The sequence below is a fragment of the Danio rerio genome, chromosome 3, assembly GCF_052040795.2.
Source record: "Danio rerio strain M-AB ecotype USA chromosome 3, GRCz13ab, whole genome shotgun sequence".
Classification (NCBI taxonomy): Eukaryota; Metazoa; Chordata; class Actinopteri; order Cypriniformes; family Danionidae; genus Danio; species Danio rerio.
This window is the reverse complement of record NC_141023.1, coordinates 26,650,147-26,665,047: the sequence shown is the minus strand read 5'-3', so window position 1 is coordinate 26,665,047 and position 14,901 is coordinate 26,650,147. Positions and strand designations below refer to the sequence as shown.

The 14,901-nt window shown below is 34.8% G+C and overlaps 1 protein-coding gene across 2 annotated transcripts in view; it reads right to left on the bottom strand.

Moving 5' to 3' along the window:
- grin2aa (glutamate receptor, ionotropic, N-methyl D-aspartate 2A, a) overlaps window positions 1–14,901 on the bottom strand; it is a 205,608-nt gene that overhangs the window by 62,105 nt on the left and 128,602 nt on the right. For both annotated transcript variants that reach the window (XM_087244555.1, XM_087244554.1), the window contains one exon: window positions 8,370–8,484. In XM_087244555.1, the coding sequence (XP_087100681.1) occupies window positions 8,370–8,484 (115 nt within the window). The remainder of the gene's footprint in view (window positions 1–8,369; window positions 8,485–14,901) is intronic.

Genomic DNA, 14,901 nt, shown 5'->3' with positions numbered 1-14,901 from the left:
TTACAATGAGTTGTGGACTCATTAATAAACATTGTTTCACACACAGACACTGGCATTTACAGGCAAATCCCAGCTTTGTATCTAACTCCAGCTCTAAATGTAGTGGAAATTATTTTCCAAGGATTTTTTAGTGCTACACTGAAAAAAAAAAGTTTCTACAAAATTGTTGCAAACAATTTATATTGGTTTAATTTTTTAATGTATTGTTCAAAATAATTTGTTTAAATTCAACACAAATAAATAGTTTGCAACCACTTACTTAAAATGTTTTGTATTTACAAGCAATCAACTTTGATTTTTTTTTTCAGTGTACTGAGGATAACTTTAATCTTAACCTGATTTAAATGGTACAGTAGCTCTTTAAGTCTGCAGTTTGCAGTGACAAAATAAATGTTTATCATTCATTTCTAATTTGAGATGATCATTTCTTGTGACATAAACACTAGTGACCACTGGCAGAATTATGCAACTTGCAGCATTATGCAACTTCATGCAAATGATGTGACAAAAGCAGTGCAAACAGCAGCTTAATATACATCTATAGATGTTTAGACGAATTGAGCCACTTTCACATTAAAATGAAGAAAAATAAAAATGTTCGTAGAATTTACAAAATGTCATTTTCAAAGCAAATCTTCTGTATAAAGATAAAGTAAATGCAACAATCTATTTGTAGCTTTATAGTTAGCACAACATAGCTTCATGGCATGCACAAAAACAACAGACAAAAACCAACTGAAATGAGGGCTATTAATACTGAGTAAACCAATGAACCAAATAATGAACAGGTGTGATTAAATCACCATGGAAACGAATGAAAACTTACTCAGAAACCACAATGACAAACAAGGGAACTCAAAGAAGGGAAAACACACATATGATAGTGTTTACCTGCACACATTTCCACCAATCCCAAAAAGCTCAATCTGACAGAAGATCTAAACATCCTAATGAATTATTGAATAAGCAAATACGTGTTTATATGTGCATTATATATTCTGAACAAAACTTCTGTGCAAGCACACAATGCCTGCTGTCATAACAAACCACAGAGGAAAAGGCTAACAACAAACTTGATTTCATACCGTCGCTCAACAATCTTCTCAACTTTTATTATGTTTGACAAATATTTTTATACGTAAGACATGTACGCATGATTAATTGCCCTACACAAGTATTTTGAAATCCGTTTGAAGGCAGTTGAATTCATCAATATTTCTTTAGTTGACTGCATTACTTCAGGTCTCCACCAATCATTCCTATCTAATTAAAATTTGTTCAGATAAAACTAATTTGAGTATGCAAATTAGTTTAAATGTATATAATTGCAAGTAAACATAGGCGTTATTAATAATAATTTGAATGAATAAACAAATAAACTCTTAAATGAAACAGACAGACGGACAAACAAATGAATAAACAAATGAATGCACAAATGAACAAACTAATAAAATAATGACTTAATAAATGATGTTTTCCCAAGTTGTTCTGCCTTTTTTTATTAAATAAAACAAATGTATCAACCAAACCAATTTGTTTTTATTTATTAACCAAAAATGGAAATTTAATCCTTATTTACTCACCACACTTCTTTCCAACCCGTTTGAAAACATTTTTTTTTTGTTGAACACAAATGAATATATTTTGGGAAAATGTTGAAAACTGGTAGCCACTGACACTGAGTTTCAACATTCTTCAAAATATCTTCTTCTTCAACAAAGCAAAGAAAGTCGAACAGGTTTAATACAGATGATAAAGTGAGTTAATAATGAATAAATTTCATAATTCATTATTGTTATTTATTATTATTTCAATACATTTTGGGGTGAACTATTCTAGACACTAGACTAGACTAGACTAGACACAACTCCATTTCGAATAGCAAGACCATGCATAAAGAATTGAAATAGTGTATTTTGTTCATTGATACATGCTTAAACCTTGTAAAAATAACAGTTTAGTTTTTTGTATTTTTGCATTAAAAAAAAATAAAATACATATGGGCCAAAATAAAATGAAAGGCAAAGTTTTCCTGCGTGACTTTGTTGTCATGACATCCAGTGTTCATACGAGGCTTCACATGATCGAGGTAGATAATCGCACACACACCTCCTTTAAAACCACCACAAAGCAACCATTTTAATGTATGAAAAAGTCCGTCTCACGGAAAAGAAAACTTGATGAAGAGAATATACAGTTCAAAGTTAAATAGACAGATAAGTATGCGTTTATTTTGCCAGAAGAAAGCCATTCCGCTTGATTTGCAATGAGACAACTAGAGTTGTAATGAGTGGAACTCCACTGTGTAATGAAACAGACGTTTTGAATGGCAGTATCCTCAAAATACAGATATAAGGACCACAAAACAACAACACCTAAAGTTTTTGTCACACAGCTTTTGTATTTTTCATCCTTTTTAGAGAGGGATCTGAATGCAGACCTAGCTGCATGCAATGCTTTTTAATGCCCACCCTACCCCTCACAATGACGTCACTAGCTCCACTGAGTGCATTGTGTCAGACATTGCATCTCTGAGATATGCAATTTCAGCTTGCATCATCATGGCTGCTTCGAGATACTGTTGTTTTTTGGCCTATTTAGTTTTTTTATACAAAAATGCACTCATTTTGGATTTTTTTACACATTTGCCTGATATTTAATGTGTTTTTTAATTCAAATACCACTTTATTTAAAAAAAATAAATAGTGTTGGTATGTGATGCATGCTATGGATGTTTGGTAAAAACTAGTTATGTAAATAAATAACAAAAATTCAGATTGGACCTTTTGATGTACATTGAGAACCCCTGATTTATGCCCTCTACAACAAAACATTTGAAAATAATAAACTATAACAAATATGTGTATAATAAACAAATGACAAGCTATATGTTTATATGAGAATTGAAAGTTGTCTTGACATTTAAAACTACATAAATCTGTACATAAAATGCATAAAAGTACATGTATGCAAAAAAAAAAAGATGCATATGAACTGACCAAAGGAATACTTATCAAGGACTATACATTATCGATTCAAGATCAATGCTATTCTGCCTCCCATTTGTTATTTATTATGCCAATAATCTAGTTTGTGCACAAGTGCAATATGCTCTATGAAGTTCTCCACACTTATGGCCACGTGGACATGCTGTCAGTGCAGGATGTGAGATATTGCTTTGGTTCACCTCAGCTGTAAATCTGTCCCATGCTTTTGTCTTTGCTCTGCCAGCAGTTCACATTGATGAATAGGCTTTGTCAGATTAATATCAACATAGTGTGGTGTCAAACTGCATTACACCGCGGTTATGTTCCCAAGAGCAACTTGTTTGACATGCTACTCTTCCTGCCCCATGTGTGTCCCCCTTTAAGGGTTTTAAGAGTTCCCTACAGTCCTGTACAAACCTGTGGCTTCAACAATGCATTTCTTTATGATTTATTTTGTATTGTCTTTCTTCAGTAAAACTACTGCATCCCTTCAAGCTGTCTGCTTTCAATCCATTGAGCTGAAACCTGATGGAGAAGGTTCACTGATGAGTCAGTATGCGGTTAGTAGTCAGCTGTGAGGTCGCCACATTTGTGTGGTTATTTCCTACCAAGTTGTAATTCTTTTCCTGACACTTGTAGTCCGGTGTTTTCTGTCATCGGTTTCCCAAACTCTGTCCGAAGGCGAAAAATAATATGTGACAGCACACAGCCAGAGTGACAAGCAGTTCAACATTTTATTCGCTTTAATCAACATCAACAAGAGGCAACTTGACATGGAATTAATTAATGTAATTACTTTCATGTGGATTTAATTTGGCACCACAGCAGCTTGATCTTTGCAGCTGTCAGCTCTGTGATAAAAGGAGGGAGGAGCGTGGTACGTTTGTACATGGCCACTGGCAAGCACAGAGTGCAAAGAGTCAAAGGCTATTTTTAGAGCAACCGAGGCCTAACAACTGAGCTGACTGCCATTAGTTGTCCCGTCACTAAAGAGTCAGAAATCTAGAGGGGCAAAATGGATTTAAAAAAAGACCTGTCATGGTCTGTAATCTTGTATGTATCTAAATGACTATCATTTAATTACATTTATACCTGGGGGACATGTTGCCATGGCAGCTAAAAGAAAACACTATGATATACTACACAGAAAGTCTGATATGCTTATATTCAATATTTTTTCTAATATAAAGCAGTCAAAAAGGGCGACACGGTGGCTTAGTGGTTAGTACGGTCACCTCACAGCAAGAAGGTCACTGGTTCGAGTCAGTTAGCATTTCTGTGTGGAGTTTGCATGTTCTTTCTATGTTGCCGTGGGTTTCCTCCAGTTGCTCTGGTTTTCCTCACAGCCCAAAGACATGCACTATTGGTAAATTGAATAAACTAAATTGGCCGTAGTGTATGTTTGTGAATGACAGTGTATGGATGTTTCCCCATTGCTGGTTTGCAGCTAGAAGGGCATGCGGTGTGTAAAACATATGCTGGATAAGTTGGTAGCTCATTTCACTGTGATGATTTTCTGATGAATGAAGGGACTCAGCCGAAGGAAACTGACTGAATAAATGAATGAATGAACACTATGCTTTTTTTAAAAATCAATCTACAGTTCAATTGATTTTCAATTATAATCAATTTACATTTAAAATAAATGACTAATCTCTTAATATGAAACTGAAACCATAATAATTGCTTACTTCCTTCTCGGAAAGCACTTGCATCAAATGTTTTGGTTCGGATTTTTTACTTATAAACAGAAAAAGATGTTTTACCAAAAGTCTCTTTAGATGCAGAGACAGAATAATTCATAACACCTCTATTTTCATAAAAATATTCAGTAATATCTTTGGTGAACATAAGCAGTTAGGGAGCGGATCTGATGTGGAACATTATATTAGATCCATGCATTAGGCCTTGATATAACAAACCTGCTGCTATCTGTGTCATTTATTTTTAAAGAAAAGATGAAGTCACTCACTAAAATAGATTTTATTGTGTACTTATGCTGCGTTTATTTTACATCTTTGGTCCTAAAACTATATTTTGGTTATTATTGTGATATTTATCATTGTTAACAATTTTTAAATATAATAATAGTTTTATAATTAAATCATCATTCTCTGAATAGGAATCAAATTGAACTGTAAGGCAAGTGAAGATTCATAACTCTGATACATGAATAAACTATTACTACAGCACCATGATAAATAAATTGAGATGCAGCACAATATAATAGACTGCAAAAAGATGGGTTCCACACAATCGATTTGTTTTAAAACAACACAAAGGAATTAATTTAGCTTTTTAGTTTTTACAAACTTAAACAAATTGAACTTTAAATAATTTAGTTGTCCCAAAAAACCTTGAGAATTGTGTTGCTTTAGCTCGTTTTAAATAGGTAGTTTGAACAAACAGCAAATGTCATTTATTGGGTGTGATTAGATAAAGATTGAAACTGTGAGTGAAAAAGAGAGAATGAAGATGTAAGGGGAAAAGAAAGTTAATCTTCTGTATCAGTTGCTATCTCTCTTGTCTGGTTAATTTCACTTTTGTTCAAAGCTGCAACTCAGTGAATCAGCTCTGACCACACTGAAAAATGTGGGTTTTAAAGTTTCTGCTTATCTAGGCCACCTACTTCTTTGTGAACAGAACTTTAGTAATTGAATCAGTACACGTGAAAAAAAAATCTTAGTATGTTATTATACTGGCACAGCTCTGAAAGTATTAAGCCTGTTTCGCACAACAAGCACTACATCAAATCAATCCGTGAATGTGCCTGTACTGTTAAGTTACTTACTGTAAATAATGATAAAGAATAACATGCTTTCACCTGCAGTGTACAGTGAAGCTAGAATTGACTGTTCAAACCATTTTATTATAAAGGAAAAAATGAATAGCTTAGCTTTGAACATATTATTAGTTGCAAATACAGATTAAATAAGTAAAATTAAATATTTAAAAAGGAGCTTTCCTTTTTTTTCCCAGATCGTTCTAATATATATGTCAGATAACTACACATTTATTTGAATACTCCAAGTAAAATAAAGTAATTTTGTTTTGGCCAGCTTTTTTTTTTTTTTAACCTTTTTTTAAAGATTCGAGAAACCTTGGAGTACTTTTTTTTTTTTTGAGATTTTAACAGATTTATGTGTGTTGAGAACGTTAGCACCTGCCAGCTTTAATTGTGGATAAACCCAGTTAATTTTGAGCTTTTGTCAGCTAATTTCATCTTCCAGATTTAAAATCATTTTTGGGGAGAGGTCAAAATCGGTGACGTAGTGCTCATCTGCTAACCGAGTGATTATGCGCCAGTTTCACATTATTATTCATAGCTGAGTTTTCTTTTATTATGAGAAGACCCTGCTTCTTAATTCATGACTCATTCTTAATTCAATTTCTGATCACAGACCTGCCAAGCAATGAGACCGTGGCAGCGCATGGCACGCAATATTCAGCCGGATATGAAGGGTCGTATTTATTTGTTTCCATGATTCACGAGGTTTTCCCTGTGATGCTGTCAGGACCAATACAGCAAAGCTGTTTGTGTGCAGCAAGTGTTTTTGTCGAGAGAGCTGTACGAAAATTAGAAAATGGTGAACTGTCTTTTATCAGTTGAGTTCGCTACCTACAGACACATTGCCTATCCGTGCTGCTGTGTTCGCCGATGTTTAAAATCTTCTAGAATGGGTCAGGGTTATGGTTGGAATAGATAGGGCAAGAAACCTGCTGCACTGCTATCCACTGTGTCTGCATTCAGACCCGGGGATTCAGGATTTTTCCTGCTCTGCCGGCCACGCCCACTCCTCCCTCTGCTCGCAGCGCTCCATGCCCATCATGTAGCATTTTTTCTGAGGTAAACTTGAACTGAAAAAAGGGGGAAAGTTAATGACTTTTTAAGTGGCATCACACACCAGTTTTCTATGATTTTACCTTCAAGCACATTGGGCTCATTCAGAATTCAGCATTCAATTTTAGGCTAAAGAAATCGAAGGCTTAATTTACACTACATTGTGTTTTCATTTATAGGTTATGTTTTGGTTACAACTGGTGTCCACAATACTCTCGCATCTTCAACTGGCAATAATAGAGCATTGCAAAAATGCTGAAGACCCCCTTTTAGTTTAGTATATCTAGTGTTCAATTTCGGTATAGACAGATAAAATGCAAACTTTTGAAAACTAATGTGTGGCTATCTATAAAGCTAAATTGAAAATTAAAATGCACTAGTATTCATGCAACCTAAAACTGCTTCATCTTACTGAAATTTTTGCTGGTACAGCTAATATATTCTCCACACTGTCACCTGGTGTTTTGGAGAATAATGCAATGCCAAAAGTAAAGTGCTGAAAGCTACACATGCAAAAACTATAGACTAATTTAGACCAATTAAAGTGATAATAAAAGATTAATGGCCACACACTCGTTTTCCTATAAGAATTTGAGGAGAATTTGGATAACAAATGTTGTTGCCACCTAATACGTTCTACTTTAAACAATAATACTACAACAATATCCATAAGCAAATGGCCTGCACTACATGGAATGCATTTTATTACAAATTGAACAAACTCTTAAAGCTTGATCAAGAAAAATAACACTGAGCCACTTTAATAAAGTCCAAAAGAATACTTTAACAATCAACTATATAACAAGGTCCTAAAAACCTCTGGGAGCTAATTTAGTTTGTTTTGTCCTATAATGCTCAATATCATCTCTGCAAAACATCCGCCATTTAATGAGCCATAACATTATATATTTGAACAGACCCCAAGTATGCAGATTCCTCTCAAAATAACATAACTTCTTGTTTTAATATTACTTATAATCTTGACACGTTCCCAACGAAAGATCAAGAGTACCAAACAGAACAAATCAGCCTTTAGCAGCATGGATGTGTATTCATAAGCGAGTCCGTCTCTCAGTGTGAGCCTTATTCTGTCAATTAGACTCCCACCAATATTGACTGATTTCCACAGCGAACTTCACAAATCAATTTCCCCCATTGTTTTGCTGTTCCAATTATTCCTCCCGCTCTAGTTTTATTGAACTGCATTCTCTCCTACAACAGAAAAAAGAGAGATTCACTCATCCAAGCTATCTGCACTAATACACACGTGTGTATTCCCGTCTGCCTTGACTGCGGTCTAAAAGGAAGAAAGGGAAAAAACAGGTCCTAATTACACCACCGAATTTGCAGACTCTGGCTGTGTGCGTCTGAGGTAATTACCGCACTGACACACTTTTACACCGTTCCAGGGTGTAATTAATATGGTGGATTCATGAGTACTAATATTGTGTGAACAGTTGTTAATGACGCTTTGCTTGGAGGAGTTATAATGAAATTATAATGACGTGGTTAAGAGGGTCAGTTGTTTTCGGCTGCCTTACCTTTTCCCACTCTCTGTCCTTGTTCAGCACGATCACCACTAGTTTGGGATGCACCTGGTAACCGTCCTCGGTGAAGGACAAATCCTTGCCATCCCAGGTCACGTTCATCATGTACCTACAGGAAGCAGAGAGCTCATCAGGGCCAGAAATAGAGCAGTCAGGTGACACGAATCTTATCTGCTGCACAAAGAGAACTTATCGTCCTAATGATGTTCATTCTATACCTAAAAGATCAAAATAACATATGAAGGTCATTTTCAACATGCGAGAAGACAAAAAGAGGAATTAATGAGCCATCTGAAGACTAATGACTGACCTAAATCAGACGTCACATTAAGCGAAACATGAAAAATCTGCCCGAGTTATTATTAGTATCCAGTGAAATCTACATGAATCACAACTGTTCTTTCTTTTGTGCTCATCTTCAAAGAAAGTGCGTATAGTCATAAAAATGAAAGAAATCCATTCTAAGGAAACATTAGGAGTTCATTCTGGATGGCATTATGGAGATTAACACATTACAGTGTAAGGTTTTTTTTATTAAAATACAATCTTGTTTTATTACATTACCGCAAGTCCACAAGATGGTGCAAGTATGTCCATAGAAATTGTATTAATATATTAGTATTTAGTAGGAATGTCCTAAACAGGTTTTTTTTTGCCCTCGAGTCCGAGTCATTTGATTATGAGTACCTACAGATATCGAAATCCAATCTGATACTTCGGTAATACATAAAAGCTTAGTAGAGGCATGAGAGCTATAGATGAACTCCATATTTCTGTGGCGAAAGAAACATGGGGTATATCTTTTAACAGGACAAGTAGTTTGTCAAAAATCTTCTCATAAAGGGCTGGCCGTGCTTTCCTTGTGAAATAGTGTTGAGACAGAATTTCAAACTTTTGAGATTGTTTTTGAGGTGTCTAATCATCTTTTCCTTTCCACCTCTTGCAATGTCAAGTTTGCAAATACAGGGTATATACAGGAATAAGAGAGTAAAATTCAATATCTTTAAATACATTTAAGACTCTTTCCATACAAGACCTCATCGCCCCTGGCATATTGGCAACTTTAACTTTAAATATATTCACAAAATACTGAGTGTAAGAAACTAATCCTAAACTAAAACATTATTCATATACTTTATAAAAATATGTTAATCCAGAAGGTGTCATCTGTGGAACAGCAGAAATAATGGTGCTGCCTTGGTTGCTGCAGTTAACAAAGCAGTATGATATCAGATATAGCAGGATTTTTATCAATTTCATAAACTGCACAGCAACCCAAAATTTCAAACTTTAGCATACAATTATAATTATATAACTGTATTATCAAAAATGATGAAAATGTATTAGCTTGTGACAGCATTTAGGACTTTTTAAGGGCCTTAAACTTGTCTAAATTGATATTAACTAGTAACACTTTTTAAAACCCCACGGATAACCTGATATATCACGATGTCGGCAATGGCAATGTTAGTAATTGCAATGCTTTCATTGTCAACTTTTTATAACCTCCAGACCACGGACATACTCGTGGTTTCTGCTTCAAGCTGCTTCTGTGTTCTAATTTGCAAGCATTTAACCGATAGCGTCTCTGCAACAAAGTGATAGCTTTGCTATTTCTGTGTAAAGTCAAGAAAGAGGTCTAACTTTGTGTCACCGTATAAATATAGATGTGTTCAAAAAGAATGACTATATATTAGAGCTCCACAATTAATCGTTAAAAGATCGCGATCTCAATTCGACCCCCTATACGATCTTAATCCAGCATTTTTACGATTCTGCCAATCATATTTTCAAGTTCAGGAGAGAAGAAAAGGCGGCTGCAGTCTTTTCATTGTTTTACACACGTTGCTCAGTGACATTGACACCTCCAAATGATGTTGAATAAGTCACATACTGTATTTATAAGGTATAACTCACCTAAAAAAATATTTTTTGTTTTAATATAATGATGTTTTTGCGATCGGGAAATCACATGTGACGTGAGCTGCTGACCGTGAGCTGTTATCACAGAGAGGGCGCGCGCTTAATGATAGACGCGCGAGCGCTTACTTTAGTGAACATAACCTGCATATGTTGCGAGTAACAGGTAACACAGTTGTAAATAATATTATGTTTTTGGCATAGAGTGATCGTTTAGGAGCCGCGTGCGAAGCATGAACAAGTACTTAGCAGTCAAAATGAAACCGAAAGTGTGCACTTCATTTAAATGATCATATCGCATTTTAGAGTTGTGATTACGACAAGCATTTGATGTTTTTTCTTTCATAGCGTACACACAGTTGTGCATGAAAATAAATGTTTACAGTGTCAGTATAACTACTCTAGGCTATAGCAATATATATATATATATATATATATATATATATATATATATATATATATATATATATATATATATATATATATATTGTTGAATATAATCTGATAATGGCAAATGTTTGAATTTACCAGTGAATTAAATTGTCTAATATGACAGATTGCAAGCATATATCTCAAACATAATAATTCAACATCATAATTATTATAAGAATAGATTGATAAAGAATTGAATTATTTATAGAAACCAGTAGACCTACACATAATATTATTATCGATGTTGTGCCATATGTTTGTTTTTACTATACCTTTATTTTACATCTACAGAATTGTGAGAAAATCCTGATCTTTATTTTAAGCAAAAAATCGCGATTCTCATTTTAGCCAGAATCGTGCAGCTATATATATATATACCATCTGATTCCGATCGAGTCTGAAATTGCGTGATCGGATCCAATTTCCAATCACATAATTGGATCTGGACATCCCTAGTATTTTGTTTTTCTTTAAATTAGTTACTTTTATTAAACTATTTTCAGGACTATAAATGTAAACATTAAGCTAGCATAAGATGTTAATTAATATTTTATACACCTGAAACGTTTCTTTAACGCAGAGCTCACAAACCTGAAAATAAATAAACACAATCAAACTGAAAAAAATAAACAAATCACAATAAGCAAATTGTTAAAAAACAGACAGCATTTTATAGGAAAGGAGTCAGGCTGCTTCGATTTTCCCAATAGTGTACCTGTCATATCGCTTTAAAAGTGATAAACCGAGGAACATGTTGTGTTGTCTTCCCACTTTTCACACCATGTCGTCAGGCCTCCCTCAGAGACCCAAGTGGCAAAACACCGGCTGACACAAACACACCAGACTGACCCTCTTCCTCAGTAATTATGACCCAGCCATTTTAACCGACACTGCAGCATGTGTACAACCAACTGGTAAAGTTTTATTCAACCACAAAACTGCCAGGCGAGCAAAAACTGCAAATATAGCACAATAAACGATTTATGAAGCAGGTCTTAGTGGGCGTCCAGTGACTGAATGGCACAGTAGCTTGTTGAATTGATTGGGGCTCCCATTTAGGGGGCCCACTCACCCTAGATATATCGTTGAATCCAATTACATCAGACTGTGGGAGAGGGAAAGAATCGATAAGCTTCTCTCTTCCTTCACTGCAAGACATGTTTCCATTGGAAGTGGATTCCCTTATTTATTTTAAAGCTTGTTTCATATTTCACACCTCTTCCAGTCCCCTTCGCTGTGGATCACCACACTGGTCACACCTGCAGAGCCCCTTTGACCAATTAATCAGGACAGCAGACACGATACAGCATGTCGACAGAACTTTAGGTTCTCTGCAGGACTGCAGGAGTCATGATCATTAGCTTAGTATGTTCTGTCACTGCTGGACCTTTGGTGTGTGAACTGGAAGAAGCATATAGCGACAAACAGAAAATAAAGAAATATCTGAGAGTTGGGGGTGAAGGGCGAGAAAGCAGGGAATTAATTTGATTTGATTTTGCCTTCTACAGGTATGAATTTTTTCTACTAGTGTACATTGGATGCAATTTCCATAATACAAATGGATGTGTCAATATTTAAATATCAGCTGATACTGAAAAGCTGATTTTTTTAATGTATTGTTAAATATTTAAATCATTTACATTCAAGGATTCTTTTTTTATTATTTACATTAAAATTTATTTTTATAAAGGCTCTTAACATGTTAATTTATTTACTTGTTTTGGAAAAACATAAAGCAACATTAATTAATGCAATTAACACACCACCACAAACCTTACAGTAGTTTATCTTGTATTTTTTTACCTGTTTACACTGATCGGTACAGTAAGCTTCGGTACACTTTTATAGAGGTTTACACTGTTAAAGGGTACTAAAAAGTGAACCGTACCGTACCACTTTTTGGGTACCTTTTGCAAAGAGTTTCTAGCACAACAAAAGGGTACCAAAAGACAGAGCAAGACGCGGAGCTGAATGCCACTGGTTTACAGAGAAATGTCACTAGTGTGTACACAAGCCAGGAGAATGAACCGCCATTTTTAAATACACAGCCAAGACATTACAATATAACATTATATACAAAAAATAATACATAAGCCATGGTCGACCAGAGTTCCAACAAACCTTGTCGACAGCTTGATGAACAGCCACAAAGCCAAGAAGAACAAAATATGCTGTGTCCTGTTTATGTTTTACAAGGCTGTCTAAAAGTGTGAGCGGTTTCACTTTCTCCAAGGAGCTCACAATCAAAATCTATATTTGAAATAACAAACTTCTTGAGCTTATGATAATAATGTGCGGGTGTTTTTGGAAGTGCTTCTGACATCTGATCCTTTTAGAAATGGATAAATGCGAGAGAGAAGCGTGAAAAAACAAAGGAACAAATGATTGTTTCAGCAACCTAAAACATGAACAAACTGCCACGTTAAAAATATATAGCTTAAAGGGGCTAACAGTTTTGACCTTAAATTTTTTTTTTTTTTTTAATTCTAAACTGGTTTTATTCTAGCCAAAATAAAACAAATAAGACTTTGTTTGTCCAGAAGAAAAAAATATTATCAGACATTCTGTGAAAATTTCCTTAATTTGAGAAATATTTAAAAAAGAGAAAAAAAATTCAAGAGGGGGGCTAATAATTTTGACTTCAATTATTAGCCCTCCTGAATTATTAACCTCTCTGTATATTTTCCTCCCAATTTATATTTAACAGAGAGATTTTTTTCAACACATTTCTAAACATAACAGTTCAAAAAATAATTTGTAATAATTGATAATTGTAATTATTGTAATAATTGTAACCTGTGCAATGATGACACTACCTAATATTTTACTTGTTATTTTTTCAAGATACAAGTATTTAGCTTAAAGATTTGAAAAGTTACTTAGGTAAATTAGGCAAGTTAGGGTCATTAGCTACATCAGTGTATAACATTGTATCAAATTAGCTCCAATTGAATTGAAGATTAATTTGAAAGGGGGCTTCGAGAGGATTGACTCTTTAAATCTGAACAAACAAATCGTCCAGTGATGCTTCGAAGTTGGCTTCGTGACAGTTGACTTCAACTACAGCTATTGCTATCAAAAATACAAACCCATATATTCAAGCAAGGTAACAAGATTGAAGTTTATCGCATTAGATTTATAAATATGCAGAGGCACATTTCTTTATACAAAATCCAACTTTAATGATTAATCTAACAGAAACTAACAAAACACATTCATACAGATTGTAGAGAAGAGTAAAGGAAGTTTGAGAGTTGAGTTTGAGAGTTTGAGAAAGTGTAACCAATAAAGAATAATGAATTTAACCCTTCTATGGTTTCTTTAGAGTTACATTTAATGTACAATAGTTCTGTGGTAATCTGGAGGCATTACTTGCATTCCTTCTGTGATGTGAAAAACTCACTCTGTTAAGCTGGGTTCTCGCATGGTTAGCTGGTGGTCGGCTCTTTGTTCTGTGAGGCTGGGAGTGGGGTGGAGTCTATCGTTTCAAGCCTAAGGCAGCAAAAGTATAGTCTTGTTGACTTCTGGTATCGCGGCACACTAAACTTAACTAGACTCTCTAGTCTACACACAAAGAGGAAATAAAGGTTTACATTAAAAGCATAAGTCCTAAGCAAGTTGTATGGGAATGTGACCATGTCTGTGTCCATTCCAAATGCATCCCTTTCGTGTCAAAAATACCTCGCAATTGTATTACACACTGACCATCCAGTCTTTTCAGAATGGGAGAGGTTGATGGTGTATTAATTGTTGAATAAAGCAAAATAATCATGTGTCTGACCAGCCACATCTGTAACAACAGTGGTTTATTCAAAAGAAAATATTTTGCTTAAAGGAGGATATTAATATAACAGCCACAGTTCTGCAGAGTTTATCTGCATCCATCTCACACCTGTTTAATAGTCTGTAGTAGTCTTGAAAACCCTGATTAGCTGAATCGTCTGTGTTTGATTAGGCTTGTAGGAAAACTGTGCAGGACAAATAGTTGAAATAGTTGTAAAATGAATAGGAAAATTAATTATCGGTCAGTAAATTATGGATTGTTTCCGCTACTTGACCCACTTCAGATGTGTGCTGCTGGCCAAGTTTTGATTGGTGCCTTTCACATTAGATGACATGTGGCATTTTGTTTATGCTAGAGGCAAGACAAGATGTCGCCAGTGTGGGAGTGTTT